Source organism: Lonchura striata, chromosome 5 (assembly GCF_050655825.1).
Source record: "Lonchura striata isolate lonStrDom1 chromosome 5, ASM5065582v1, whole genome shotgun sequence".
In the NCBI taxonomy this organism is placed as follows: domain Eukaryota; kingdom Metazoa; phylum Chordata; class Aves; order Passeriformes; family Estrildidae; genus Lonchura; species Lonchura striata.
In genome coordinates, this window is record NC_140707.1 from 11,847,488 (window position 1) to 11,872,651 (window position 25,164).

The 25,164-nt window shown below is 41.8% G+C and overlaps 2 protein-coding genes and 1 long non-coding RNA gene across 26 annotated transcripts in view; 2 read left to right on the forward strand and 1 right to left on the reverse strand.

The window, feature by feature from the left end:
- Window positions 1-794: 794 nt before the first annotated feature.
- On the reverse strand, window positions 795-20,161 carry LOC144246511 (uncharacterized). 6 transcript variants are annotated; one of them, XR_014955333.1, is made up of 4 exons: window positions 19,207-20,161; window positions 11,078-11,173; window positions 9,626-10,170; window positions 795-8,594 (listed from the first exon to the last, which is right to left on the reverse strand). It is a non-coding gene; the product is annotated as an uncharacterized LOC144246511 (long non-coding RNA). The 6 variants fall into 6 exon arrangements; XR_014955335.1 differs by having other exon boundaries at window positions 9,626-9,733; window positions 19,207-20,157; XR_014955334.1 differs by having other exon boundaries at window positions 795-9,733; window positions 19,207-20,156.
- PTH (parathyroid hormone) lies at window positions 11,547-19,217 on the forward strand. Of its 2 annotated transcripts, XM_085579709.1 has the most exons (3): window positions 11,547-14,093; window positions 15,251-15,341; window positions 16,079-19,217. In XM_085579709.1, exons 2-3 carry the CDS (start codon window positions 15,256-15,258, stop codon window positions 16,338-16,340), a joined length of 348 nt encoding a protein of 115 aa, XP_085435835.1. In that variant the 5' UTR covers window positions 11,547-14,093; window positions 15,251-15,255; the 3' UTR covers window positions 16,341-19,217. The 2 variants fall into 2 exon arrangements, with proteins under 2 accessions (XP_085435835.1, XP_021383285.1); XM_021527610.4 differs by lacking the exon at window positions 11,547-14,093 and having other exon boundaries at window positions 14,511-15,341.
- Window positions 20,162-20,853: 692 nt separating the features above from the next.
- Window positions 20,854-25,164, forward strand: part of BTBD10 (BTB domain containing 10) — a 29,595-nt gene continuing 25,284 nt past the window's right edge. For 6 of the 18 annotated variants that reach the window (XM_085579722.1, XM_085579728.1, XM_077784379.2 and 3 more), the window contains exon 1: window positions 20,854-20,910. The gene's annotated coding sequence lies outside the window, so the exon portion shown is untranslated. Of the gene's footprint in view, window positions 21,061-21,547; window positions 21,583-25,164 lie in introns of all 18 variants that reach the window. The other 12 variants (XM_085579723.1, XM_077784378.2, XM_085579725.1 and 9 more) reach the window with 3 other exon arrangements.

Consider the following 25,164-nt stretch of genomic DNA (forward strand, 5'->3'; position numbering starts at 1 on the left):
AGGAATCTGTCAGTCTTTGCTCTGCAGCTGATTAGAAATACTCCTATGCCCGATTCATGCAGCTCAATATTTGTGGTAGTGACCTAGCTGGGAGAAGAAGTCAACAGGAAGGTGGGAACATCCTAAAGCATTCTTTCTAAATCCATAGGAGTTCACCTGTCAACCCTTTCACCTGTCTGCCTTTGTTCAACCATGCTGGAATCTGTGATATTTAAATGATCCTGAGATTGTAGAAAGTCTCTGTCTCTCAGCCCCCCTGCCAAAGCAGAAGCCATAATTGGTCTGTGCTGGTTTCCAGGTTGTTTATTCTGTTTATCTCTCACATGTTCTGCTGCCCTGCCCAGCTCTGTCCTGCAGGGCAGCGTGTGGGGCTCTGCCCTCAGTGGGATGTGACAAACATTAAATACCAGAAACTCCCTGGGCTGCATTTACAATAACGTGCCAATATCTGTCATCTACGTTGGACAGTGTGTCCCCAGCCTGAACCAACAGAAAAATGCCAACACCACAGTGAAACATGGAGGGCATGAAGAAGGGGAAAAAGGACAAGGCACACCCAATTTCCTCCATCTTGTCCCCTTTGGACCCCTAATCTAGAATCCTAAAATTTTACTTTTGCACCCATGCCACACTTAATTATTACTTCTATCAAACACTCAGAGCTGGTAATTCATCCTGTAAGATTTAAAACTCTTTTCCATGGACAGAGATCACAGCCAGTGTCTCTGGGGGCTCTGTCCAGGGGGGTTCCTGACCCCTGCCAGGGTCCCAGACCCTCCAGGGCAGCCAGAAGGAAGCCCTGGATTCCCACACAACCACAGCTTGCTCACTTCATCAGAATTCCTGCAGGGTGAACTTGGTTTCTCTTTGTTATCACAGTGACTGTGGAAAGGTTCTGTCACACCTGGGCTGCACCAAAAGCAGTGTGGGCAGCAGGCTGAGAGAGGTGACCCCACCTGCAGGGCTGCATCCAGCCCTGGGGTCCCAGCACTGCAGGGACATGGAGCTGTTGGAGCCAGCCCAAAGAGCTCCAATATCACCGGCCAGGGGCTATGTACAAATCACAGATGGGACAGAACTGCTGAGGAACGCGTCTCGAGCTGTTTTATTTCCCAGCATCACTCTCATTACATGGCTATGACAATGGGAAGATGCCAGCAGCTCACATCCAGGTAGCAGACCAAGAACTTACTGTTACAACTCACTTAACAAGCTTTTTGACCAGTCACACAAAGCAAAAGCATATAGTAGTTGTATCCAATCACTGTAAGCACACGTACCTTTGGTTAAAACAATGCTTGCTTATTTCGAATACAATACTTGCTTGTAAGCCTCAAGATACAATGCGCAGAGCTCCATTATTAAGCTTAGACCTTCCTAATATCTCACCAGAGATACTTTTCTGCAACTTAGGAAGTTATTCTACCCAAGCGTTAATACACAGACCAGTGTTCTATTTGTCCTTTCTTTCTACTTCTTGTATAATTTTTCTGCTGACAAATCTTACAGCTACTGCTCAGCTCTAATCACCATCCTGCTGTCTCTGAGGCCTGCCTTTTGCAACGTGCCCAAAACCCTCTGATTTTAAGGAATTCCACATCCAAGGCTAGCAGAGAGATGGAGCATCTCTCCTATGAGGAAAGGCTGAGAGAATTGGGATTGTTCAGTCTAGAGAAGAGAAGGCTTTGGGGTGATCTCCTTACAGCCTGCCAGTACCTGAAGGCAGCCTGCAAGAAAGATGGGGAAAGAGTATCTACAGGACATAGGGGAATGGCTTCAAACTGAAAAAGGCCAGGTTTTGATTGGATATTAGGAAGAAATTCCTGTGAGGGTGGTGAGGCACTGGCACAGGTTGCCCAGAGAAGCTGGTGCTGCCCCATCCCTGGAAGTGTTCAGGGCCAGGTTGGATGGGGCACAGAGCAACCTGGGATAGTGGGAAGAGTCACTGTCCTTGGCTGGGCTCTTGGATTAGAGACCTTTAAAAGTCCCCTCCAACCCAATCCATCCATTCTATAATTCTATGTTATTTGAACAGCTAATTGTTCAGATTTTTTTTTTTTTTTCCTTAGGAATAGGGTTTTGGCTGTTTTCTTCTCACAAATGTGAGAGATTTGTTTCTCAATGACATTAATAAGGAATCCAATATTACTAGTTTCAGCAGCAGAAGCAAACCCATTTATTGTGCACCTGCTGGTCCCCTGTGCCCAGGAGAGGGGAGCAGTAATAGAAAATAATCACTCTAATATCTTGAGTTTTCAAGAATTGTAGAATATCCATGTAAAGCTGATGAGCAATTTCCTCTCAGGATTCTTACCATTCTTCCTAATTTCCCCAGCAAGTAAATCCTTATATTTGCTGGTAGCACATGGGACTCCTGTATGTTTTATTGTGGATGTCAGCAAAAGAAACAACCATAGAAAAGAAGATACCTAGGTCAAACACCAGTTAAACCCTAGGTTCCAGAACTTATAAGAGTTAGAGGGAGTCTCTTAGAAACCCATGGTCTCCCTAAAATGCCACCAGCTCCTCAGGGACACAATTTATAGACCTTTTATTAAATTTAAACTTGTGTGGTTTGGAACACAGTGAGTCCATTGATGTTGTCAATACACTCACATCAAATATCAGGATTTAATAAAAAACTTTCTTTGCCAAGGCTGAGCTTCCTGCTGTGCATCCCTGCCTCTACAGCATTAACAGAACTATCTTTACTAGGGAATGCCTGCTTGCCTCTCAAAACAGAAAGCTGGGAGCTGTGGCATTTGATCTGTAGGCCAGATCCTCCTTCTGAGATCACTGTCACAGAGAACATTTTCCAGCAAGAACGTTTGGCTTGTGGGAGCAGTGCTCTCAGAGAAACCTCACCTGAGAGTCTGTTTGAAACTGTACCAGTAAAAAACCCCAACAACCTGGCAGCCTTGTTTCAAGAACCACCCAGGAAAATTTGGTCCATTGAATTTACACTGGAGGCAGCCACTGCCACTGAACTCTTGGAAGAGTTGTCACAGTTGTTTTGGGTCAGCAAACTTAATTATTCAACATTTAAGGCACAGTGTGCATACACTGAGCAAAGAGAGAAGCATTGCAAAAGGCTGCTTCTCCTTGTTGCGTGTGAGATTTGCTGTGATAAATTCAAACTACACCTCCTCCCGCATGATCTTTTGTCTTTTGCTTTGTTTTTCTGGTTCTGAAACAGATATCTAGAAAAATCAATTAGATGTACAGATGTAATGATAAGATGAGGCAAGAAAAGTGCGTGGTAGGCAAAAAGTGACCTCTGTGATATCTCCACCTCAGCAGATCCACCCTTGATTGCAAATATTCATGGCTAATGGCATCATTTTAATTATAACGGAACACTTGTTTTTGAGATGCTGCAAATGCATCAGACTTTCAAAAGCTTTTGTATTTGAATGTTTTACCAGTGCTTGCTGAAACTCCTTGAGCTGCAATAATTTTCTATGAAACTTACTGAAGCCACCTTGCAGCCAAAGTAATATATGATAAAAATTCTGAATGAGGGAAACCACATTGATGAAAAAACTGTTTAAATGCACAAGTGTTCTTTACATAAATACTTTCACATAAATATTTTTCCATGTCTGGATTCCTTTTCTGATGAAAACAGAAAGTGAGGGGACAAAATCCTTTTGGGAAACTCATGCACTGGTGGATAACATCTCTTGACGTGATATTCATAGGAATACAGACATTTCTAAATCAGGTCATAATAAAGATCCATCTTCTCTATCTACCACTTATTAGCATGTTCAAATAATTCTGAGAGATGAGTGGTGCAGGAACTTCTTTGTTTATGTTGGTTATTCTTGCATTTTAATTACTCAGGCAACCAACATACTTAAATAAATCTTAGTGTTGTATAATACACCAGATCACCCAAAGATCCTTTTTCAAAGAGAGGTACAACCTGCTCACTGTCCCCTGGAACAGAGGCCATTTCTATTCAATATTTTGGTAGTGTAAACAAAACTAAATACTGAAGATCTTCTACCTACCTTACATAACTTTTTTCTTCCCCTAGTTAATGCATCACTTGGCTTATAATTAGGTGGGATTTGAAATGCCTAGTTCAGTTTCCTTTGTACAGCTAAAACTTTATTATTTTCAGTCAACGTCACTCTATGTATCTTTAAACATGGTATTTGCTTTATTTTCCCCCTTGCTTTTTTACTTTTCATTGGAAGCTGCTATGTAACTACCTCAGCCGAGAATCCTTTAAAAACAACAGTTGCTTCAGAGACATGGTGCAAACTGTGATCTGAGTTGTTTTCATGTCTTTCACACATTTTTTCCCTTTGCTTCAAGAAGGATAAGCCCAGAAACTGCAGGTCAAACATTTTCATTGCTTCTGTGCAATCACAGCTTGGGCTGGACTAGTGCAAGATATTCACCTTGCCATAGTAATGGCTGGGCAAGTACTGGCAGTAAAGAGCACTGCTGCTTGAGGTATGGGAGATTCTGACTAAGGAAAAAAGTGTTTCCCTCAAAGATAATTAACCAGGTTGCCCAGAGAGCTTCCAGAATTTATTTCTTTGCAGATTTTCAAGACCCAACTGAATAAAATATGCTGGGTCTGAATTAATTGTCAGCCCTGCTTTGAGCAGGCACTTGTGCTATAAGACATCTGAGTATTTAAGTGTTTCTGGAAACATGACATAGTTGAAAGACTCCTCTTTTAAAGATGTTACATGGACTGTGGTCTCCCCTAAACACTGATAAATCTGAAATGCCCTTTGCATTTTTTCATGGTCCGTACTCAAAAAAATAGAAATGTGAGATATTTCTGTGGAAATGCAAAATATTGACGTGATATCATCACCTAGTTAATCTAATGCTATTTACAATACAGAAGCTGAGCTAACACCTGTGTCTCACCATCACTGGAGAGCTAAGATGCAAGTAAATGCCTGTGACAAAGTATTTATCATACTTGTGCAGTGAGCTAATACAGAGAAGCGTTTTATTACATGGAGGTGGGATTGGCACCAGAAATAACAGCTGTCAGTGTGAGACTCTCCAGAAATCCCAAAAATTACAATCATTCCAATCAGTGTTCATAGTTTTGCGAAGTGCTTTTACATCATGCTTCAAAAGAGCAGAGTTACAAACTAAGCAGAACAGTATCTATTCATATTTCTTCAGAAATATGGTATGTAGTATGCCAGAGGGCTGATTATAAATTAGGAATAAAAATCCCAGAGAGAACCCCAACAGAGACAGATAAAATAGTGAAAGCTAATGGAGTGAAAATAAGTGTGTCTGGAGAGCACAAAGCATAGACACATATAAAGTGAAAACCTAGTAACACCAAGAAGCTTAAAAATCCATGCTGGCAAATTTTGTGTAACTCCTCTGTGAAGATCAATACAGGGAAGATAAGGTTGCAGCCCTGGCAGAGTGGGAAATCTGTGCCTCCTGCAGGTGCCAGATCCCTTGTGCCAAAGCTGGTGCATGTTACATAACAGAGCAGCAATAGGCTGGCAGCCCCGTGGCTGGAATGACACTTCTTACACCAAACCAGGTCAGCTTTTGGTCTCCACAACTTTCCATGATGCCATGGGAAGGTATCTCCACCCACAGGAGCGATGCAGGGACTCTTGGGTGGTATTTCCTATTATTGCAGGTAGATTTCAGCTTTGAGATTTGTGCACTAAGCTTTTCCTGCTTTTGTTTGATGAGAATTATCCCCAGCAAGAGACCTGTTGTGGCATTAGTGACAACACAGCTGTAGGACACCCTTTCCAGAAGGATTCTGCTCTCTGAGTACATCCTCGGTGTGATTAGGTCATATTTGAGCATGTCCACAGGTCTGTCATTGCAATGCACTGTCCTCTCCTTACATTAATCAGGGTGCTGGGCCACACTGATGGCTCAGCCTGAGGAGACAGGGACTGGACACACCTTTGTGAGCATTAAGGATTCCTGGGGTGTTCTCTTTGCAAGTACTTCCAACACACAGCTCCACTGTAGAAGGCCACAAGAGTTTTTAGAGAATTAGGATTTGATCCAAGAACAGCTTTTTCACTTGGCATATTCTAGGTCCAGTGGCTCCTTTAAGGACAGATTTCAAAGCTTCTGAATGAAATTTTCTTTTTAAATATATGATGCTTGTTAAATATTTATGATTTCCAGAGGAAAAAAAACACTTCCCTGGCTTCTCATGCAACCTTTAGTTCAAGGTCAGCCTTGCAAAAGTGCACCTTTCTTCTTGGATATTGCTCCCCCTCATATAACTCATATAACCATGTGCATTCAGCCTAATGCATCAAAAACATGCCTTTTTGACCCTACCCAGCTGCACTTTGGAGTCATAGTCTGACATTTCAGACCTGCTGCTCTTTTTAAATGTTCTTTCATAAATATCTGCAACCAATGCCCAAATCCTCAGACGCTGAAAATTAGCATTTGCTCCTCTGAGTTGATGTCAACCTAACAGCTGCTCCAGCAAGTGCTGAGTGTAAACCAGAGGGATGCACTAATTTTAAAGTGGTGTGCAAAGAACCCAATGTGCAGAGTGAATGAGGATGTTTAGAGAACAGAGTTATGTAATTCATCTATTTTGGGGATCAGCCATCCCCCAAGTTCTGGAAAAGGTAACTGGGTTGGGCTATTTATAGAGCCTGTTCCTGCAGTTACAGCATGGAACAACATTCAGCTCACGCCACCTTCTCTGTGCCCCAGGTGAATTTATACATCACAAATGTCTACAGGTCTCTCAGATACAAAGAGATTCAGGGCTCCAGGATGCACTCCCACCTCAGCATCTGTTGGCACATTAGCATGCCCTATTTCCTATCAGCTTCTGACCATGCCTTGGGTTTTCAGGTCATTTGTATTACAGACACACACAAAAATCCCTTTTAGGTTTCCTGATGTAGGAAAGAGGAGAAGGGACACTAATCTTGGGAAAACAGCAATTGCCTCAATTATTCTGCTCTGCAATTTCACAAGGCTGCTAGGGAAGTTGGCTTAGGATCCTTCCTTCACATGATTCTCTGTTTCTAAGATGCATTTGTAGGATCACTGCAAAAGTATGCAGCCCATTGTTACTGCTGCAGGATGATAATTGTTCAGAATTAATGAAAAACTACAATCTGTACTCAGAGTTCTCAATCTTGAAGTCATACAAAATTGCACAAATTGCAATAAGAGAAGGAACAGTTTATAGAAGGATTGTATAGGCTTGGACTGCTTCTTATGGATTCTGCTTTTTAGATGTAAATATTTGTGTATATATAGTAATTGTTTTCTTTAATGTTGAGAATGAGCCATTTGTTTAGGTAGTGGGCAGTGAGAAGAGGGCAGAGGAGACAACAGGAGGAAAGTTATCTGGGTAATGGTGAAAAGCCTGCTCCTAAGAGGGGTTTTCCCAGAAAAAAAATAATTCAAGGACTGGGTTCTATAGGAAAATGAAGTGATTGCTTGGGCAGAATTGGTAAATTCTTGCCCGCACTAGTCTATCCCATGAGACAGGAGGTCACAGAGTAAAAAAAGGAATAACAGAAAATGAGGGCAGAAATTCAGGGTTAGGTCCTCAATTGCTGATCATTCTAGTTTGTCAATTGTGCTCAAGCTACGCAAATTTTGATTTTTTTACCTAGTCCAAACTGCAACAATTAAAATGACAATGTGCAGTGCATGGAAGTAGTGATTTAGGCCCCTTATAAAAAGCAGAGAAAATTAGGATGAAGAGCCTAAATGTCATATGGAAGGAGACACAAACATATGAACAGATTTCTATGGAGGCTAAGCAAAGAAAAAAACAGTTAATGAAAAGCATTAAATTGAGATAGTCTGTATAGCATTCACATAAGGTGCTATATTTCTTGGTGAACTGGACTGTGAGAATTACTGTTAGATTTTTTCATGTTAGTACTGATATTTCAGGAGATGCTAGGGAAAAAAATAGATTTGAGAAAATTTCTGATCAGCATAGGAAGACTTAAAAAATATATAATGAAAATAATATGCATGGATTTTAAATGAGAAAAATATTAGTTCAGGAATTTGATTTTGACAAATATTAATAGTCCAGCCAATAATTTAGTGAAAAGGCTGTATTAGATAAAGCAGGAAAAATACAGAAAATGTGTTTTCCCTCTAGCAAATAATATAAATATATGTAAAAGTACATTAAGAGATTATCATGAAGAAACTTCAGGTGAACAAATATATCTATGGAGTTAATATATGATAAGAAGTTATCATTTAAAGGAGTTAATTTCTGGGACAAGGTCCTTAATATATAACCTAAAGCATTTTATTTGCTGTAATTTATAGCTCATATTTTTCACTCTTAGTATCACCATTATTAGATGGAATGCATCTCCTTGCATGTTTACACAGCACTTAGCATAGTATTTTCTTTCAAAACCCAAATGATGATTTATGCCAGTTCTGTATATTTATGAGTTTTTCAGCAAACTGTGGACTGAGATTTTTCAGGATAGTCACTGGATTGCAGGAAGGGTCTGAAATGTCATCCTTCTTTTGCAAATTGCATTTGTCATTCCCATGAGATTTCATCAGGCTCCAGACTACTTGCTTGGGTGCTATCTGCTCATCTGCAGTGGCTGCAAAAATAGGGGAATATGAACTTGAGCTATCTTTTCAGGAGAAAGGATAGAAAAATACATGGCTACCTGCATAAAACCTGCAGTCCTTCTCTGGTTTATCCTGTATCATCCTGAGTCTTTTATGCAGAGCTGGCACAATCATTCTTACACTGGTTTTGGTAGGTCAAATCTGACACTTGCAGTTACCTGCTGTTCGTAATATTTAACTATTCAAATCTTTTTTAGTAGATGTCCTAAATGTTTTTAAAAAGCTGATTTTATAGAATGTGCATGTATGTGATTGTGTGTGGAGATTTTTACTTAAGAATTGTTACAGATTTTTTACTTCCTGAATCCCAAAGTCTTGAGTGAAGTGCTTGAGACTGGCCAAGGAATGGGAGTGGATTTTAGGCTCATCCCTGTTCCAATATTAGATGCATTTCCCTCTGGGATTACTTGTGCTCCAAGAAGTGCTGTCCTTGTGTGGTTTGCCAGGGGTGCCATGGTGGTTTCAGGGATGACACAGAAGAACCTGAGCCCTCATTAGAGCTCCGAGTGCCCTGCATGGCACTGGAAGGGAACTCAGGCCTGCACAAAGCCCTCAGAGCCAGCAAGGGCCTCGAAATATTCTGGGCTATATTTGACTAAAGATGTGTGTGAGTATGCACGTGCATAATCCAGTTTGGTATTATCCCTAAAATCCAATGATCCAACAGCAGTTTTGAGTATTGTACCAGCTTCCTGTCTACTGGAAAAGGTCACAAAGTACTGTATTGTTCATTATAGCATTGAATTCAGCAGAGCGTTGGCAGCAGTGTTACAGTTTCATGAGGGCTAATATTTATTGATTACTGACTGTAAAATAACTTACCAGAACTCTAAAATCCAAATCAAAACCTAGACTTTCATCAACAATTCTATAAATGCTTACATATTTAGTGTGCAATTCACTAAGTGTAATTAAAAAATGTGCAAATATGTACTTGTTGAAGCTAACTAATTTTTTTTTTTTATTGTTCAGGATGCACAACAGCATCTTTGTTACTGACCAGTGAAATATGTAGAGACTCAAAGGTAGCTGTCCTTCATGGCTTCTCTTGACAACCATTTCAGCATTCCTCCAGGCTGCTCTGGGCTGCTTCACCAAGCTTCAGATTCTTCTCATGAGAGAGAGATGAGGTCAGCAGGAGCCTCCATCTGGTCTTCAAAAGAGCCATGTAATGCTATGTGACATTCTAGGCAGCCATCCTCCAGGGTGGCATGCAGAGAGCGAGCACTCGTGCATTCCTGATCCCACCAGCGAAGCCTGCCATGCCCATGAGAGGTCAATAGGGAAATTCTGTCATAGACTGGACATGGCTGAGTTACACTAAGGGCAAAAGGAAGTGTCCATTCATTGTATGTGTTCCATTTAAGTATTTAACTCTAGAAATAATCTGGGTCACAATTATCATGACAGTGTTCAGTCTATCTCCCCAGGTAAGCAAGTGAATTTAAAGTCAGGTGAGTGAGACTAGAATCTAATCTGTTCTCTCTCTGATCTTTCTCTCAGTGATGTTTCCATTTAATCCATCTTTGTCTAAATGTCCATAGCCTAGGAAAAAGGCATCATCAGGATATACTTTCATCAGAAAGTAAACAGGGATATTTGGGAATACTCTGATTTTCAAGTGAAAGATTTTATGTAATTGGAGAAAAGATATACTGGTAAGCAATTATATCCAAATGCACAGTTGCCAGTAGCTGCTAAAACCAAATTGCATGAAGACTGGACACAAACTAGAACTGTGATAGGTGATGTTTTGAGAAATCCTTGTGCTATTTTTTATCCAGTTGGAAACTGTCATGGGCTTGAAGCTTCATCTGGCTGCATGAACCCAAAACCCACCTGAAGATGCCCAACATTGCTTACATAAATTACCAGACGTGCTGCTGTGGTATTTGAAAAGCCACAAATCTTGTCAATCAAATAAAGTCCTAAGGAGTTTACTGACTGCCAGTTTGGCTTTTCATTGTGTCAAGACTCAAACATTCTTGGACACATTTAGAAAGTTGCCTCACCAATCATCCAGTGTGTCATCAATTACTTTTCTTCCCTGCTCGATGACCTACTAATATTCTTTAAGCTATAGTTGCAGTTATAAAGTATTTTATCTGGAAATACCCTCTGGAACAAACAGTATGGGAAAAGCCTGCTATTAGAAATAGCACTACAGGAATCTCACTGCAGCTCTGAAGCCTTAAATCTACAGAATGGAGAATTATGTAGGAATATTAATACACCAGATTACATAATTAATTTTTGAAAATGTGCTTTAGTCACTAAACAGTACAATTCTAGAAAGTTTTGTGTCCTTTAACCATATTGCAGTGATGTACCTCAGGATGGGTTTAATTTCAAGATGTGGTATAATATTTTCCTATGACAAAATGAATAGAATATGCAAAAAAAAGTTTTAAAATAATTCAGAATTTTTGCAATATCGTTGTTGTTCACCTACCTGGCTGTAAAATCTGTCTCATTGCTTTCCCCTTGTTTTCAGCCCTGAAGTCTGATTACATCCAATGGCACAAATTCAACGTCAGTGGCACAGCAGCTGCAAACAAAGCAACAGAGATTTCTTCATGCCCAATTGGTTCAGGTATCTGTACCATCTATAAGGGAAGGTCAGGGAAGGGTAGGTTGCTGGCTGATTAAGAAAATCTCTTGTTAGAGGAAAAGGCTGTGGTCAGCTCTTCCCTCCCACACTGTGGCTCCAGCACCTTTGGTTTTTTAGGCCTCTCCCTCATCCTTAGAAATGTCATGCCCCTGCCTGATGTCTGTAATGCCTTCTCCAAAGGCATTTGGAGAAGCCTTTCCTGTAATAAACTTTTGAGAATGTATTATTATATTGTCTCATTCCCATATAGCATTCTGTGAGTTTATCTGAAGGTAGAAGAGAACACCCTACTCAAGCTTAGGTCTAGCCTGAGAAAGTTTGCTGCTGCGCATGAAGAAATTGTTACACATGTGAACTAAAATCTTTTAAATATCTTTGTATTTCAGGCTAAAAAGGTGCTCATGCTCCCTTTGGAAACTCAGAATCTACTGTGTTTTTCCTCTTCTTACTCCAAGAGGAGCAAAAATTGTCTTCTATAGGTCAGGTCTCGTTTGTAGGCAAAAAGAATTCCTAAGAACCTGCAGATTTTTCATCCATCCTTTGCCTTTGTATTTATGTGCACAGTCCTATACATACAAAATATCATTAAATACCTTTCAATTGAAGAGATAATATCTTGATTTCCTATCTGTTGTTTCTTTTTTTGTGGTAATGCCTATAAATTTGAATAGTCTTGAGCCTCTTACTGAACAGCAGCTCAGCAGTTGTTAGCCCTGGTTTCCTGGGATCAGTTCAGTAGTGCTCTGAATTTTTAAAAGGATCCTTAAGATGGGGAAAAATTTGAATCTGAACATGAATCATCCTCTGACTGAAACATTAAAAGAGCTCAATACTATTTTCAGCTCCTCATTAAACACTGGATACACTGTGTCCAAACAAAAGTGCAAACAATTACAGTATGTGGTAAAAAAAGTACATTCATTTGGTCCATTATCTGTCATTCCCACTTTTGATATGCCAAGTTTGGCAAACAGGGATGACATTGGATAATTTATTAGCAGCTGTATTTTCAAATAATGTAATTTTTGGATATGAGAGAGAATAATCCAAATCAAGTAAGTTATTTTTTTCTGCATGTAAACCAATGCCCATTTTGAGCTGGCACGCAAAATTTCTTTAATTACCATCATAGGCTCTATTTGTTTACAAATAACGGGCACATACTGAATATTTTTATTTTTGTGTCTTCTCTCTCCTGAAATAAGCTGTATCTTTTTCAAGGCATCAAGGTATTAAGCCATCTTTGTTTGAAATTTCAGGTACGACCCATCACAACCATTGAATAAAAATGACACTTAATTTTCTAACACTTGTCCTTTACTTCAGCCTTTGCTGTCACATGCTAAAGGTTCTATATGAATGCCAGGCTTCTGTAAAAAAATTACCTTGAGAGATTCATTAAAGGTTTTGAATACATTACACTAAAATCTAAAAAAAGGGAGCTTTCCATTATCAACTGCATGGGGACTAAAATCCTTGCCTGTTATGCCATTCCACTGTACATTTAGTCACATCATACCTAGGAATATCCTTTTGTAATAGTTTAGTCATGTTTTAGCCTTCATGTTAATATCCTGGTGTTTCCAGGAGATCCAAATCTCCCAATAAAACATATTCCCATGAGCCCCTGTATGCTGCATATAAGGAAAGGATATTGCCAGCTGACAATAAAATGCTGTAAGTTGTCTTTACTCTGTTTTCCTGAACTTGTTCAAGTGAATTGCTTCATTAATTCTCAGTTTACTCACTAACCTATAGACTGAGGGAACCATGAGATCTCTAGAGCTTTTTGGAGTTTTTGGTTCTCCCCTCCCTTTCCCCACGTAATTCTACAACTCTTTATGAGATACAACAGAACTATAACATAAGCAAAAAGCATTCATGTAAAAGCAATAATGTCTTAAAAATTCTGGGTTACAATGTGCAGGTGCAAAATGTTTTTCATTTGTGGATGCTTGCTTGGGTTTTGGGGGAGAAATACACTGGAAGTCAGAAGAAGCATCTAACACAGGAAAAAATATCTTGCAGCAAAAATAATCTTTCTTCATGTATATGGGAAAATACTGCTGATTTACACATTTCACATCTTAGAAAGCAGGCAGAATTCTATATTTCTTTCACCAAATTTATAAAGTAATAGTTTTTATCTCAGCTGCTTCAAATGCCTTCATTCTGCTTAGTACATTTGGTATACTCAGTGCTATTCACAGATATAGGTAAAGCAGAGCAGTGAAGGTCTAACACCATTTCAGCAACTTTTCAGTGGCACCAACTTCTCATTAAAAACTTTATCATTCTTGGGGCCTCTGCTCCTTACTAGTAAATAAACTTTATATCTGATCTGGAGAGACTATTCTTATTTCCCACAAGTATTATAAGTATTATCTTTTTAGTAGTTTGTAAAAATATTTAGTTGCAATCTTTCACTTGTAGATCACTAACCTTACTGTCTCATTTAAGTTTTACCTGCCTGCATTTAACAACTCAAAGTTTTCTTTGCAAATCCTTCCAACAACTTCTGAGCTCACGTTATCTTGGGCAAAATTCTGAATTTAAAAGTCAAACTTCCTCACAGCTTCCCAGGACTGACTTTCTGTTGAGGCCTCTTTACCCTGTAAGTGAAATGTCAAATCAACGAAAGCATCTGAGGGTGGGTACATGAGGGTCAGGAGGGTGTGTGTGACAGTGACATCAACTGAGACAATAAAAGGGCTTCCAAGTTACTTAGAAGCTCTATTTTAAAGTTACATTTAAGGGGTCCACTAAACCAATTCAGTGGTCTTTAAATATACTTGACATCAAGAGACAGTCATCTGCTGACATACCCAAGCCAGAAATCTCTTAAACATTCTATCTGGTAAGTATACTCTTCTTTTTTCCAAGTTCTCTGGAAGACTTACTAGAATATTTTATCATTGATTCTTTACCCATTTTTGTGTTAGTTTCTTTTCAGACTATTAAAAAGTGAGTATTAGTAAGATCAAACTGTTCTGCTATCTAAACTAAATTTGTGACATTAAAAAGTCAGAGACAGTGAACGGGAAATATCTTAAAGTGAATTCAAGTCCTGAATTTATAATCTTGTGTTGGATGGACTGCCAGGACCTCACTGATATGGTCATGTAAGAGACCATGTTATAAATGCTTTTCTGACCTAGAGCAAAGCTGCAGAAACTATTGCAAAAAATGGCATTGTGGAGTTTTATATCTCTTTAGGTTTCAGTTACACTGTATCAAATTTCTTAAGTGGTAACAAAAAGATGCCTTTTTTGCCTGCCGATACTGAAAATCCAGACTAGAAACTGGTATTGGAACTGTGCTGTTTTGCCTGTTGTAGCATCATCAGTGGTAAATATTTTCTAAATATATTCCAAATGGCAGTTCTGCCAATGATGTAAAACTCAGAGGGGAAATGCAGGATTATCCCTGATAAAATGAGGGGCTTAATTCTGATTTTTCTTCTGCAACTCAGCAGGGACTGGGGTAACTCAGTAGAGTTATGCCTTTATGCAAAATTTTCAGGGAAAGTGTCACCCTCTTCATTCTAAAGAATACACGGAAGAAATAGAGAAATAGAGAAAGTTTTATTCTATAAAATTTTTCATTTGAATAGCTATACATAAGTATTTCACTGGACTTGAAGGCTCCAAATTCATAATGATGATGGTGATGACTATAACAATAATATTGGAAGACTGTGGTGCTTTTCACCCAATTATGCAAGAGATAGGTACCTAGATGATGATGATGATGATAATGATAATGATAATGCAGGGCAGATAAAGCTGACCAAAATTAATGGAGTTGCCCAGGAAGTACAATAAGTTGCTCACAAAATGAGTATTAGAAGTAAATCCTTCATTTGCATTCCTTGCTCTAACTTGTTTCACAAAAAAGATTTTTCAAAAACTCTTGTCTGAGTTTTTCAACTTTTTTCCTAATTTCAATTTGTTTGGAACAAACAGAAATAACTTGAATTACAGAGTTTACATGTATTCATTTCTATCTTTGTAGACAAAATGACTTCTATAAGAAACCTGGCCCAGGCTGCAATCATTTTATGTGCCATGTGCTTTTTTACAACCTCTGATGGAAGACCAATGGTGTAAGTATATTGTCTCACACTAAATGGCTTTTGCTGCTCCTGAGAATGTGGTGGTTTGTCTTTGCATATGTGTGTGAGTTCTGTCCCTCCTTTTGAACCCTTCGGCCAAGCTGGCCAAACTCTGTTCTCTGGAAATAGCTGTGGAGATCTCAGGCACTCTGTATATATATTTTTTGAAAATAGGCAGCTGAGTAGAGGGATATACATCATGTAAGTCTTCTCTTATTATTTAAGTTGGATAAGCTCCATGTCTTGGGGGTCTACACAAGTGAACATCTTTCGTGCTGAGAGAATCCAGCTGAAACTCACACTTAGGCACTAACATCTACCAGCTGAGACACAAATCCACAGGGAATCATGCTTCCTTAGCTTTAGTGATCACAGAAAACTACCACTGAATAAATGCTATGGATTCATTGATCACATATCTAACATTGTAAAAGTCCTAAGCTCCTCTACAATAGCTGAACTAAATTATAGAAGCAATATTGTCACAAAACTGAACTACTTCCCACTTGCGATGCCTTCTCACTGATACATCCATTACCAATAACAAATCACCACCCACCCTCCCTCTCTTCTCCAGATGTCATTCTATGCCCTACAGATCAGCCAGGCAGCTCCTACAGCTATGTACTGTGATTCCTTACAAAAGTTCCCAAAGCTGGGCCTTTGAGGCAAGGTCTGGAACCCAAGAAGGGCTCCCACGGGCCTGTCTTTGCTTTGCTTTGCTGCAGGAGAAGGTCGGTGAGCGAGATGCAGTTGATGCACAACCTGGGCGAGCACCGGCACGCGGTGGAGAGGCAGGACTGGCTGCAGATGAAGCTGCAGGACGTGCACAGCGCCCTGGAGGACGCTCGCACCCAGAGGCCTCGGAGCAAGGACGACGTCGTGCTGGGCCGGAGGCTGCTCCCGGAGCGCCTGCGGGCAGCAGGGCAGAAGAAATCCGTGGATCTGGACAAGGCTTACATGGATGTCCTCTTTAAAACAAAGCCCTAGGGAGAGCAGCCAGAGCGCTGTGTCTGTCCACGTGAGCACTGTCCGTGTAGCGTTGATCAAGTAGGGCATTTCATTCATATTTATTCCAGCTGCAGTAAGGATTAAAGGCTTTGTTCAAGGCTGTAGTCCCTCTGAGTGAGATATTTTACAAGCAAATTATAGAATGTATTTACAGTCTACCCAGGACCACTGCTGGGGGCATTTTGGCTGATGTATCTTATAAATTGCCAGCATGAAAGGAAAAAGAAACCCAGATCAGTAAGAAAGCTGGAAAACCATTTAAGGCCAGTTCTACAACTCTTACATGGGCAGTATTTGTGTGTAATCACCAGGCCTGCTTGTACTGTTAACCAGGAAGGAATAAATGCAGGGGAGACTGTCTCCAAAAAATGGCTTAGGGTTAAACTTTGTTTAACTTTGTACTAATGGAAATACATGAATTAAACCCACATCTATTTTCAGAAGAAGGCCTAAAATCAGATTAACATTAATTACACAGCAAAAGCTGCATGATAATAATTTAGGATTAAAGACTGCAAACAGAAAAAAAAATAGGATAGGAAAGCAAAGTTTAAGATTAAAGTACAAAGGGATAAAATTAAAACAAATTCTGAAGAATTTAACAAAAATACAGAAATGAAGGGAAGGTTTGATTGCCTTCCCCTCCTCCAAAAGATGAAACCCTGTAATTAACTGCAGAAACAGTGGGAGCAGAGATGGTAGAACATATGTAAGCATGGCCCTAACTATAGAGCTGGGAAATTATTCTACACCAGACAATTACAACTGAAACAAAAATCTTGTGATACATACTTTTTGTCCCTCATTTTTTCTATAAATTATTTGTCTTTGAACTTCTGTATGTTGTGCTAGGCCTCATGTGTAATTTATTTGTGAGACCAGTGGCTCTCATGAATAAAATTACTCATTTCCATACGCAATTTATTGTAGGATTGGCATCTTAGTTTTCCAGACCTCCAGAAGGAGAACCATTAACATGCAGAAATCAACCTGGGAGAGGATCCATTAACTGGAAGACATTCAATCTCCAAGCAGGACTCAGAAAGAATTGTATAGGGAAAAATTCAATTATAGCAATGATTTTAAAAAGCAGCAAATAGAAAATTACTTTGCGTGGTCTATGCACATATGTGCTCAGGAGCCTCAGTGCTTTCTGAGGATCAGAAGGTGTTCCCAGCAGGAATACTGGTGGGTGCCTCCACATTTGCCCCTGGCAGAGCTCCGACCCAGACGAATCGCTGCTCTAAGCCCAAGTGGCTGCATGGATGTGCTCATGCTGGCTCTTATTTGTTTGTTTGCTATCTGGCACGCCTTGGGGAGCCTCACAAACCCCTCCTGACTCACCACAAATAGAGATGCAACCTGCTGAGGGCTAGAGATGTGTTTGTAAGCAGAGACCTGCAGCCCATCCTCTCGGCCATCCTTGCAGCAATGCAAAGGGCCTGATGCTGGGAGCAGACGGCACAAGGGTTCTGTGCCAACTCTCTGGTTGTAGGATCGAGGCCTTAAGGTGCACTTTCTATTTATTCTTTAATCTGGCATCTGTGCTAACTTCAATAAATAAAACTGCATTTTTGTACCTTTGTCTCACTTATATATTACCAAATAAAGTGGACCAAAAGCTCTTGGACATTATGTTAAAGCATAAGAACTGACTGGCCTGTGACTGTTTGGATATAATTTAGCATTTGGGGTAAGCCTATTAAGCTATTTAATTTTATGACAGCAAAATAAGCCCAAAAGTAAAGATGAGAGTAATTTTTATTTTCCTTTCCATTCTTCCTGCATAGAAAATCACAATGGTGGGTAAACAAAAGGTATGTACCAAGAACAAACCTATTTATGTCCCCTTACAATAATGACACATGCAAAAACTGTATAATCTTCAAGTGCCAAAATCATAACTGTTTCATTTTGATCTAAACAAAAAATTCTATTCTCCAAACAACAATTCCTAATGTTCAGTTATTCAATAGATGAATTACGATTACACAAATATTTAAAATTTCAGTACACTTACAGTATGACTTTTCAGGACTAAAGACAACACAGTGGCAGATTAATTAGTGCTAGGTAATAGCCATTAAAAATAAGATGCAATATTAATATAATTACTAATTATCACTAATTATCCAGAAAGTAGATTTGTTATGGCTTTTCAGTTTAAACCCCTGATCAGTGTAGCAGCAGTTAAAACAGCAAAAGGTTTGGTGTGGGACAGAGGATGTTATCAAAAACATTTTAATACCAAAAAATGCAAAGACTTATCTTCAGCTGGACAAATGAGCAATTTTGGTCATCTCTCTTTCATAGATTGAGGGGACCAGAAAGAGCATGGTGAAAAATTATAGGGCCACTGAAACACTTACATATGATAATAAATCTCATCACAATAAACTGCAAAAACAGCAGTCAGAAAATAAACACAAGAGGCACAATAAAGGCATATCAAACAACCAGTCCAGATGTGGCCTCACTAGGGTCGAGGAGAGGGGAAGGAACACCTTGCTTTATAATCTGACAAAGGGATTTTTTGGCCTATCCTGTGCAGGTTCATATTGACTGTACACACCTTTTATAGAGTTCTCAGTGAAAATCAATCGTGTCTCTCACTGGTGACTTATTGAAAAAAAAAAAAAAACACCAATATCAATATTGATCCTCAGGGGAAGCTAAAAAATAGCATGAGAAAAAAAAAAAAACCACAAACTCAACAAGCTTGTGAAAATTTAGCAAAGCCAAAATCACAAGAAATCAAACAGAAACAAGACAGATTGTGAGCTCTGTAGGTAAAACCTGCTGGCTATTTGACTGATTTGGCTTTCCAAGATGCTCCTGACCTCACCTGGGGTAAATGCTGGTGTTTGGTGTTGCTTGGTTCTCCACTGGGCGTGTGGCATCTGACTCCTTGCCTTCTTTGCACATTCTGACAGCTTTTGTGCCAGCTGCTTGCCCCTCATTGTTCGGCTGCTGGCTTTCTAGAACTGTGTGGTTTGTCTCTCTGGCCATTGATAAAGGATAGAAAAGAGAATTCATTTAACAGATTTGTGGTTTGCTGTCTGTTGTAGCAAAGCTGCCAACCATTATGGGGTATTTGGACATAGCAAAGGCACAAGTCCTCGCTCTCTTGCCCCCTCTTCCCCTCCTGTCCCCAGTGTGCACAAGGATTTCTAAAGTCCTTTCACCTGGAATGGAAGTCAAACCCTGCTTGTATTTAATAATGATGCACGAGAGAATATTTTGGAAAAAAGACAAATGTTTTCTTTATATGTGAATCTATCTGGGGCTCACTATTGGGTTATTCTCCCTCCTCTGTGCCACGAGAGTGGGAAAGGTTTAGTGGCACCTTGTGACACTTCAGTTCACTGAGGGCGCCTGAGTTGCAGGACAGGATAGTTCTGCTGCGGTATTATGGAACGACAGCCACATCTACTAATTGTATTCCTAAACAGACTGCAGATTGCACAGACTCTGGATTTCCTCTAGGGCTCTACAGAGTTGTAATTCAAATCAGGAGTCAGTTTTAGGATGAAAACTGAGATACAAGAGACGTCACCTAAAATTTATCATATAGCAGCCGGCCCGTTATCATCCCCTCAGCGCAGCTCTTCAGGAGATCCCGGCTCCACGGAGATCTCCGCTTTTCAGGAGAAGCCCGGCTCTACAAGGGAGATCCCGGCTCCTGAAGGGAGATCCCAGATCACCAGAAAAAATCCCGGCTCTCCGGAGCGGATCCCGGCTCCACAGAGGAGATCCCGGCTCCCCGGGGCGGATCCCGGCTCCTCAGGCGGGATCCCGGCTCCTCAGGCGGGATCCCGGCTCCCCGGAGCGGATCCCGGCTCCTCAGGCGGGATCCCGGCTCCCCGGAGCGGATCCCGGCTCCTCAGGCGGGATCCCGGCTCCTCAGGCGGGATCCCGGCTCCTCAGGCGGGATCCCGGCTCCCCGGAGCGGATCCCGGCTCCCCGGAGCGGATCCCGGCTCCTCAGGCGGGATCCCGGCTCCTCAGGCGGGATCCCGGCTCCTCAGGCGGGATCCCGGCTCCCCGGAGCGGATCCCGGCTCTCCGGAGCGGATCCCGGCTCCTCAGGCGGGATCCCGGCTCCCCGGAGCGGATCCCGGCTCCCCCGTTCCCCGCGGCCGTCGGGCGGCGCTCGCTCTCCAGCACCGCCCGGACCCTCAGACCGGCCGGCCCCGCTCTCGGCGGGGGTTGCGCGGGCACGCCTCTCGTCTCCCGGTGCCTTGCCGCGCTCTCGGCTCCGCTAACTCCCTCCTCCCGCCGCGGTGCCTCCCCGCCGAGCTTCCACCCGCACGCTGCCGCTTCCCCGCCGAGCTTCCACCCGCCCGCTGCCGCTTCCCCGCCGAGCTTCCACCCGCCCGCCGCCCTCAGGGAGCCCGCGGCCGCTCCCAGGCAACGGCGTCCGCCCCGCCCCGCCAGTCTCGCGAGACGCGGGCGCTGCCGCCGCCTCCTCCGCGGCGCGGGGGCGGCTCTCGCGAGAGGCGGAGCCGGCCGGGCCTGCGGAGCGGCGGCGGAGCGGCCGCGCCGGAGCCGGTGAGCGCGGGCGGCCGCGGGCGGCGGGCGGGCCTCTGGCACCCTTCACCCGGCATCCCGGCGCTGCTCCCCCTGCTGCGGAGCCGCTGGGGTCGGACGGGGTCGCCGGAGATCCGCCGGGCGGAGCGGGTGGCAGCGGAGCGCGCCCAGGTGGGTCGGGAATGGCTCCGGGGCTCCCGCCGGCTGCCCGCGGTGTTCGCAGCCCAGAGCCCCGCAGACTGCTGTGTCCGTGCCTCGGAGCTCTGTGTGAGAGCAGGCTGGAGATCCTGGAGAGTCAGGCTGCCATTCCTGCTTTTCCTCTCGCGTCGTTTGTTGGGAGCACCTGCAGCCGCCGTGAGGCCTGTACAGAAACACTGGTGTTTCTGTCAATTCCTCAGAGTCACTTACCCACTCAAATGCTTTCATAATGAGTTCAGTGTCTCTCTAATTATTTTCCCCCCATGTTGCCGTATTTCATTTGTGGAAAATATCAGCTGTTTATATGATAAATCTGTCATAGTACAATTACTTGTTGCAGTAGGCTGTCGTTAGATTTTTTCTTTATGTTCGCTTCTGTCTGTAGCTGCCGTGTCTGCATCTTCTTCCTCTTGATCTCTGGTCCCATTCAGTGTGTCACTTTAGAACCCTTTTCTTTCAGAATTTGGATCGAGCTCCATCACAGACCTCTCCCAGGTTTGTTCCTGTCACTTGTCCGGCTTCTTTGTCCAAAGGAGTGGTTGAGCCTTGTGGCTTTTTGTTCTTTATTGTTGGCTGCCTCTTACAAATTCAAATACATGGTTAAAATCTGGCTTCTCAGTAGCCTTTTGACTGTTGACGCTGTTCTCATTACTTCTGTTTTCCTATATTCTTCATGGATCACCTTCAGTGTTTCATTTAAAGAGTACTTAGCTCTGTTGTTTTCAGCTTTGTTGATCATTTTCCTGGAAGATGCTTTATTTTCTTTTTAGATTTGCCAGAGAAACCCAGTGTCCCAGAGAAACAATTCAGATTATCAACCTCACTATTCAGAGGTCATAACCTGATGATGCACACTTGTTATCTTTTTTCTGAGCTGAAACACGTGTCTCTGCATCATCTGGAGTCGGATACCTGGGATTTCTATAGCATGAGCACAAGTACAGTCAAAAGGAACTGGATCATTTTTCCATTTTTTTTTATCCATTGCCCTGTAGCTAAGGAAGACTGTTGCACTGAATTTGGCAGGTCTGCCAGTGTGTCTTGGACTGAGTCTCTTGCAAAACATCAGATATTTTATTTTCTTTTCCTATTAAGACCCAGATTGCCAAAAGCCTTGAGTATTACCTCTGGATTTGTACCATTTCTGTCTCCAAACCTCACCATGCATCCTGCTTGTGCTTGTCGTTGCCCCCTGTGCAGATGGTTGCTGTTTGCTCTGGGAAGTGTTTTCAGCATGTTTGTGTGTTAATGCCAGGGAACCTGGAGGTTAAGAAAGACAGCAAGCTAAACAGCTTTCACGTCCCACATTAAATTCCTTCTTGAAGCCCACTTTTCCTTTTAGGCACAATTGCATTTGAAAACGGTGAACAGCTGATGTGTGGATGACATTGTATGTTAAATTAGTAACAGATGTCATCACTGTTGGGTTTTCTGTCACTATGTTATAAACTCTGTGTTTTTGCAGCTTGTGTGCTTCAGGCTGGGGCTGCATTGTCCTGTGTTCATACACAAAAATCAGAACCTCATTCTGTGTCAATTCCTTTCAGCACAGCTTTCCTTTAGCAATGTTGCTTAAACCTTGGCCTGGTGCTGTTGCTTGTCAATGAAAGCATGTACCTCTTTAAAATATGTATAAAAGCTAATTTAGACTTAATTTCAGGCGTGAAAAACTGTGTGTATGAATTGTCTTCTTCACTGAGATGTGTTGTCACTGTTGGGTACAGTCATGGGTGCAGACCTTGCTTGTTCCTTCAGGAAATCCTTGCTGCTCTGTCATCCCTGGTGTGCTGGAGCCCTGTGCCTGCCTCTCTCTGTGTGTTGGAGGCCACCAGGGCTGGGGCCAGTGGCAGTGGCAAGGAGTTGGGCTCTGCTCCCTCTTCCTGCACTGAGAGCCACGATTCTGCTTTTGGAGGGAGAAGTTGCTCCATTCACTGGCTTTTTACAGGTGGAGCTGGACAGGTTTCACACAATGAGCCCTAACTGAGGGGGAGTTGGGAGTCACCTGCCTCTTGTTTTTTAGGCTTCCAATGTCAAATAGCTCTTCTATGATTGTGTTCCCTTTAGGAATTAAAAAGTTAAAGCTTGCAGGCTAGTCACTAGATATCTGTTGTTTGTGCTGCTGTAGATAGGAATACCATCAGCTTCCTGTGACTGCTCAGGTTTTTTTTTTCCTGTTTTTTCCCCACCTGCTCATTAAGAAGAGCTTCAATCCTGACCTGCTGTGTTAATGTTGAGCCTGTATTGCAGAGGATGTCTCTGAGCTGTGCTTTAATCAGTGTCAGTTTGATAACATTTCGGTGATGATGATTTATAAAGCTATTTTATGTGGCTGAATTGTGACTGATGTCTGCGCTAGTTTGCAAGAAACTCACTTGACAGGTATGGATTTCCATGGTATGTGGTGTTTGCATTATGAGCATGTGTCCTTTGAACTGTATTTCTTAATTAGGATGTAATGTCACCATGCTTGCATTCCTGGTAAATCTGACTTGGATGTTGCTTTCTCTTGCTGCTGCTTTTGTGCTTTGACGACTAGAGGCAGTGAAGCAGACTGTCACCCCTTACAGAAAGTCTAAATATTCAATCTGACTCTTGAGGTTTCTTTGTCTCAGCTAATGCCAGGTTTTGTCCTTGCTGGCGACTTGTGTGTTGGAGCTTCCCAATTATCCTGGGTTGCCTTTCCAGTGCACTCTGCTGAGGGAGCAGGTTAGAGCAGAGGAACTTCTGAAACCTGTCCTGCTTTTGGAAATGCTTCTGACCAAAGCTCAGAGCTGAGTTGAAGCCTGAAGTGTTACATGCTATTTGAATGTTGTCCTCAGTACTGACAGCAGGAGCCATCAGATCTTTGTTCTACCTGATGAACTGGTGGCCAGAAGATATATTGGCCCTCTGCCTCAAAATTACAGGGTATGGTAATCATCATTTTTAGTAAGACTCCAGATTTTTGCAGCCTGCAGGTATTCTCAGCAATTAAAGTGTGACTAGCTGGCTTGAAATGCATTGATGTTGGTTTTGATTAGCTTTACTTCTTTGCTGAAAGATATCCAGAGAGCATTTTATAACCCCTGCTGGCCTGCAGTGCCTTGAAAAATGCAAGTCCTGCATCTCATGGAACTGGTTGTCCACTTCTGTCCAGCACTTGATGTTGTCTGAATCTTGCTTGATCTGTTCAGCAACCTTTATGCATTCCATGTGGTCATGGCACAGAACTGAATATGCTTTAAGTATTATTTAAAATAATCTGTCCAACATCTATCACAAATTGGTGTTTGATGCATCCTTTCATGAGCTCCTTAAGTAGTCTGTAAACACATTAATTACTGTGTTTTGCAATGTCTGGGGTGGCTCTACCACATTGACTTTTAACTTCTCAAACCCACTGGGTCTTTACAATTCCTTTGTATTGCAGTTGCCTACAACTTTCATAAATTAGTGATGATTCTGGCTTCAAGTTGATGTTAGCAAATCTGAAGTGTTGTAGCTGTCTCTGATGAAAGCTTTGAAAATTAAGGTCTGCTTCCTGATTTCCTGTTATTCCCTGTGTTAATTCTCTGGAGTATTTGCTTTCTGCAGAAGGGTATGAAATCATGCTTTACACCTGGAAAATTACTAATTAGCTAATCAGAATGTCAACCACTTTGGCCAATATGCCAGTGTTGTGTATTCTGCTGAGGGTATTTGGATTTGATTCTTTATTTCATGTGCTCCCAGTGCCTTTTCACCTTCAGCAGCATTTCAGATGTGGTTCCTTATTTTCATGGAAGGCTTAGAATAGTATTTGGGGCCAGGTACACTTGCAGGAATGTATTTTTTTGTTTTGTTTGTTTGTTTTTTGTTTTTTTCTAGTACACAAGGTCAGAATGTTCCTCAAAACGTGCTTTGTTTATTGCCTGCACTGTGAATCCATGCAAAAAAAAAAAAAAAAAAAAACCAAAACCAAACCACAACTGAAACATTATTTTCTGCTGCAGGAAAAAGTGGGTTTGCAGAAGTGCTTAAAAATTAATCAGGATGACTGGTTAGTTACTTCACAGAGTTTATGCAACATTTTCTAATTGAAAAAATAAACTCTTTTTG